Source organism: Ananas comosus, linkage group 20 (genome assembly GCF_001540865.1).
Source record: "Ananas comosus cultivar F153 linkage group 20, ASM154086v1, whole genome shotgun sequence".
NCBI classification, from domain to species: Eukaryota; Viridiplantae; Streptophyta; class Magnoliopsida; order Poales; family Bromeliaceae; genus Ananas; species Ananas comosus.
Genome location: NC_033640.1, coordinates 4,572,997 through 4,578,143, shown reverse-complemented (window position 1 = coordinate 4,578,143; position 5,147 = coordinate 4,572,997). Strand labels below are relative to the sequence as shown.

At 37.8% G+C, this 5,147-nt stretch overlaps 1 protein-coding gene across 1 annotated transcript; it reads left to right on the top strand.

Moving 5' to 3' along the window:
* Nucleotides 4,457-4,861, top strand: LOC109726074. Its single transcript, XM_020255503.1, has one exon. It carries the CDS (start codon nucleotides 4,457-4,459, stop codon nucleotides 4,859-4,861), a length of 405 nt encoding a protein of 134 aa, XP_020111092.1.

Here is a 5,147-nt window from a genome sequence, read left to right as displayed (position 1 = left end):
ATCACCTCTTTTTGCTCTCTTTGCTTGTTGGTGGTCTTCTCCACCATTGGAGAAGCTTTGGAGCAAGGTTTGGGACTTGTTGGAGGAGAGATTTTCAACCCTAGCTCACTTCAAGTTTAGTTTGGAGCTTCTTAAGAGGTTAGTAACATGTTTTCCTATTTTGGATCATGTTTTTGAAGGTTTTTGTGTAGAAACCCTAGAAATGAGAAATCTAGGGTTTATTTGAAAATTTTTGATTTGTAGCTTTGGGAGCTCAATTGATTGATTTAAAACCTTTCTTTAGGTTGGATTAGGAGTGCTCTAGCTTCCATTTGGGATTTGAGAGGGTTTTTCCACACTTAGGTGAGTTTTAACCCTTATCTTGGGTTAGTTAAAGATGAACACTTTGGGTGTTCGTTCGTTTCGTCTAACCCTCTTAGAATTTTCTTTAGGGAGGTAGGAGACTTGTGGGCACCTTCGTTCGCGCAAACGAAAGGGTTGCAAGGAGTTCTTGGTGGGTTTGACCTCACCGAAATGGGTGAACTCCCCTTATGTTCTACTCTTTATTGTAAAATGAAAATTTATGCATATTCATGCTAGATAAAGTATAAATGAATTTTAGAATGATTAAAATACATATGTTATGTATCATGATATTTCCTCCCTATGTAGTAGTGAGATATGTATGTAGTACAATGCTAGTGTGTGGCATTTTCATGAGATGTTAGAAATCATGTTAGATGTGTTGAAATGACAAGCTTTTACTTGTTTGAGAACAATGGACATGTGCTAAACATAGGGATTATATAATGTCATAAAGTGGCATTCGGCTTGGAACATGAATTGACATAATAAACGATAATGTCATAAAGTGGCCTTAGACTTAGTGAACGGCTAAATCTCTACATTGACATAGAACTAAACCTTTGGGGTTGCTAGTGTTGTATCATGTTCGAGACATGATGACCGGGTACTTGAGATAATGATCACACTTGCTTGCCATTTGTGCTTATTTGCACATGCTTGTGAGGGTCGCTTCCCATAAGCCGGCGCTTCGGAGTTGGCCTTCGCGACATATGCTCGCTCGTGTGGTTTTGGGTAGCCTACAGGGCTGGGTGGGATAGACTCATTCCTAGAGTGGGAATGTTGGAGCTATCACGGGTAATTAGGCGGCACAAGCCGGACTACCCTTGTGTAGGTCCTTAATTGGAAATAGAAATTGACATGTAAACATACAAGTGACAATTACTACTTGGTAGTAGGTAATGGTTGGACATAGTAGTATACTTGTTAGACATGCTTATTGCATAGTAGTATACTTGTTCGACTTGCTTATTGCATAGTAGTATACTTATTAGACATGCTTATTGCATAGTAGTATACTTGCACTACAACAAAATTAGGTTATAGGGACACATGTTTGGGATACTTTTGTCTAAGTGTTCCATTTATGTCAAAATTAAAAAAAAAAAATCTACTAATGCCTAAATATAAAGCCGAATCCAACAAAAAATAAAAGGTTACTATACTCAACCCACCCAACCCAGCCCATTTGGCCTGATTCTAAATAGAAAAGAAAAAAAAAAAGAAAAATCGATTACCATCTCCCTTTCTCCTCTCACTCAATCCACTGAAATTCTAGACGAAGGGGCCTTCCCTCTCGTCCTCATCCGCCACTGCAGCCAACGAGATAGAGTTCTAGCGGTTGCTAGATGCTTAAATAAGTATTGCAAAATTAGCAGCACTTTTTTAGGTTATAGCGACACTCTTTAACTGTCACTATATACCTAGCGACCCCACATATAGCAACACTTTTTAAAAGTGTCGGTAATTTAGCCAGCAGTACTTTTTTTGACCTATACCGACATTTAAAAGTGTCGCTATAGACCGTTTTTGTTGTAGTGTTGTTGGACTTGCTTATTGCATAGTAGTATACTTGTTGGACATATTTGGAGCATATTAGTATACTCTCTGGATATACTCATACATGATGGACTAGTAACATTACATGTTTAATATCATGCTAAATTTGAAGCATAGTAGCGTAGCAATTTAACACTTGTTAAACATACATGCTGTATATTTTAGTTTTATACTTCTACTTATACCTCTTTAGTCTAGTGGTGTATTTCGCTGAGGTCGGCAACTTGCCCATTGGGAACTATTTTTTAATAGTTCTCACGCCCTCTGTTTTGTTGTTTTTACAGAGCCTTCCACTCCGGGTGAGGCTAGGGATCGCGGCAAGGGTATCGCTTCGAGCTAGTTAGCGAGGGGTCTTGCTTTAGGTGGTTCATTTTTTCCTTTTGTTTTATGTTGGAGAGAGTGAGAGTTTTTGTATCTATTTGTAGAGACCATCATTTTGTATACTTAGTGCTATGTATGGAATTTGGGTTGTATCTACCTTGGATTATGTTGGTTATTTAGTTCTTTTACTTATCCGCTTGTCATTAGAATTTAGTTGTGCTCATGCTCTGATATCTCTAAATACTTATTTACTGAGTTTTATTTATCGCTTTGTTGTAAACGCCTTATATGTTGCAGGCATATGGCGGGTCTGGGCACGCACCGGGCGGGCTTCTGCTGGGTCTCGGGGCATGACATATAGGTTGCTATCGTTTGATAATACTAATACTTAGACTCTAGACACGGGTCTATGTTCGGTACTGATTGGCTGTGGTGATTTATACGAGCAGGCATGTGAATGCGCAATAAGGAATCCAACGCTCTCAATGACGAGGGAGAATGTCCTATACAGTCTATCGAACTTGACTCAAAAAACCCCTTGCCCGGGTACATGGTATATGGAAAGAGTTTCCAACTGTGTTGCCATATTGAGTTGATTTCAGATAGTCTAGTCATATGGTCGAATAATAAGGTTCGGCAAGTAACTATGACCTTAGTTCGATTGAGACATTATATATTAGAAGGAATTAATCACATGGTAACTGAAAGCAGAAAGGTTCATTCTTCATCACCATTCTGGATTGCCGTGATATACTGCTAGGTATCACTCACGGACGGTGAGAGAATATGAATGATTCGAATTGAATTGTTCTTATTTATCGATTAGAAGAGTTCTAATTAAATATCAAAGAGTTTGATGTTGAGCTCCACTGCCGAATGGTAATGAACCTATNAATCCTTTCATGATCCACCAGTCAATAAAGAGTTGAGAAGTTGATCGGAGAGAAACACGCGCGCGGGAGAGAAATCGGAGAGATTGATCTCTATATGTACATAGATCAAAAAACTAACATGCATCAAATTAATTAAGATGCATGGCATCTTAATTACCATACATTCAATCCGTATGGCACTATGTGTCGTACGGCTTCATCTTCTTCTTTTTTTAATTAATTGTATACTCGTACATACATATAATCTATATATGTATATATATAGAATCTTATTTCATAAAATCTTATCTAATAAGATTTTCTCCCTCTCCAATAAAATTTAACAATTAAATATTCATACTTATACAACTAAATCAAATCTAGTAAAAATCTTATCTTATCTCATAAGATATTATGAATATTTAATTATTCTCAAATCCAATTAGAGAGGGAGAAAATCTTATTAGATAAGATTTTATGAAATAAGATTCTATATATATACATATATAGATTATATGTATGTACGAGTATACAATTAATTAAAAAAAGAAGAAGATGAAGCCGTACGACACATAGTGCCATACGGATTGAATGTATGGTAATTAAGATGCCATGCATCTTAATTAATTTGATGCATGTTAGTTTTTTGATCTATGTACATATAGAGATCAATCTCTCCGATTTCTCTCCCGCGCGCGTGTTTCTCTCCGATCAACTTCTCAACTCTTTATTGACTGGTGGATCATGAAAGGATTGCTAGCACCGTCCAAATGGTCCATGACTCATCCGGTTCGTGAGACGAAGATCGATCGGGTCGCCTATTTCATGTGGATACGCGTAGAGGCCGGGCATGTGCGCGGCTAATCGGAATCTCTGTTCGTCATATTTAGTTTCAACCATATGGTAGATCAAGAGACCTTAACTGGTCCATGGTAAGATCTCTAAACATAAAGAGTTTTGTTTAGATTAAATTTTTGCATAGTAACATGAGAATGATCCGCTGGCAACGGTTTGATTTATTGGTTTTTGGTTTTCATATGTGATATATATTTAGCTTCCGAAAAATTTTAGAAGTGCAAAATTATTTTCCGCTGCATTTTTCTGATGTGGCGGTTAATTTCTAACAAGTTGTTCACTTATTTGTTTGCTCATTGCCAAAAATCTGTTAGGATGAGATGGTGTGTAAACAGATGGGACCGCAATCCCCATTAGAAACTTTTAAATAAAGTTTCTGTTTTCTCCGCTCGGGGAGTGTGGAGATTCGCCAAATTAGTGGGAGGCACTATTTAGATTTAAAGACCCTAATAAAATAGATTACGATTAAGTACACAACTAATTAGAATCTTAACCATCGGCAGAAAATGACTGCATCTAACCCACTTGCCAACATACTTGATACTAATCGCTTAACTGGACCAAATTTCACCAATTGGCCGAGGAATTTGAGAATTGTTCTCAATTCTGAAAAATTAGCCTACGTGTTGGACACAGAGACCCGAGCGGTGCCCGAAAATCCAACAGCTCAGCAAAGAGCTGCAAGAAATAAATGGACCGATGACAATATAAAGGTAAAATGTTACATGCTAGCGTCTATGAGCATTGAGTTGCAACGCCAGCATGAGCACATGGAGAGTGTTGCTGATATTTTGCTCTATCTCAAGGAGTTGTATGATGAGCAAAGTCGAACAGCCCGCTACGAGGTGTCGAAGCGACTGTTCAGGGCTAAGATGTCTGATGGTCTCAGTCAGTCAATAATCATTGCTTAGCAATGATTAAAGATATTGAGGAGCTTGAGAAGCTAGGAATGACTATGGACGCAGAACTCCAAACAGATTTGATCTTACAATCCTTACCAGATTCATTTTCTCATTTCACCTTAAATTTTCAAATGAATAAAATTACTTGCACTCTCGCCGAGTTGTTGAATATGTTGGTCAAAGCTGAAGGAATGATAAAAGTCAATAAGGGGTCAGTTTTGGCTATTGAACGGACTTCCTCCAAAAGAAAGTCTAAATGGAGAAAGAAGAAGCCTGCGAAAAAGCCAAAGACTGA

Bases quoted from the DNA above. Each gene is read 5' to 3' on its own strand.
- LOC109726074 (XM_020255503.1), top strand. From the start codon at position 4,457: ATGACTGCATCTAACCCACTTGCCAACATACTTGATACTAATCGCTTA.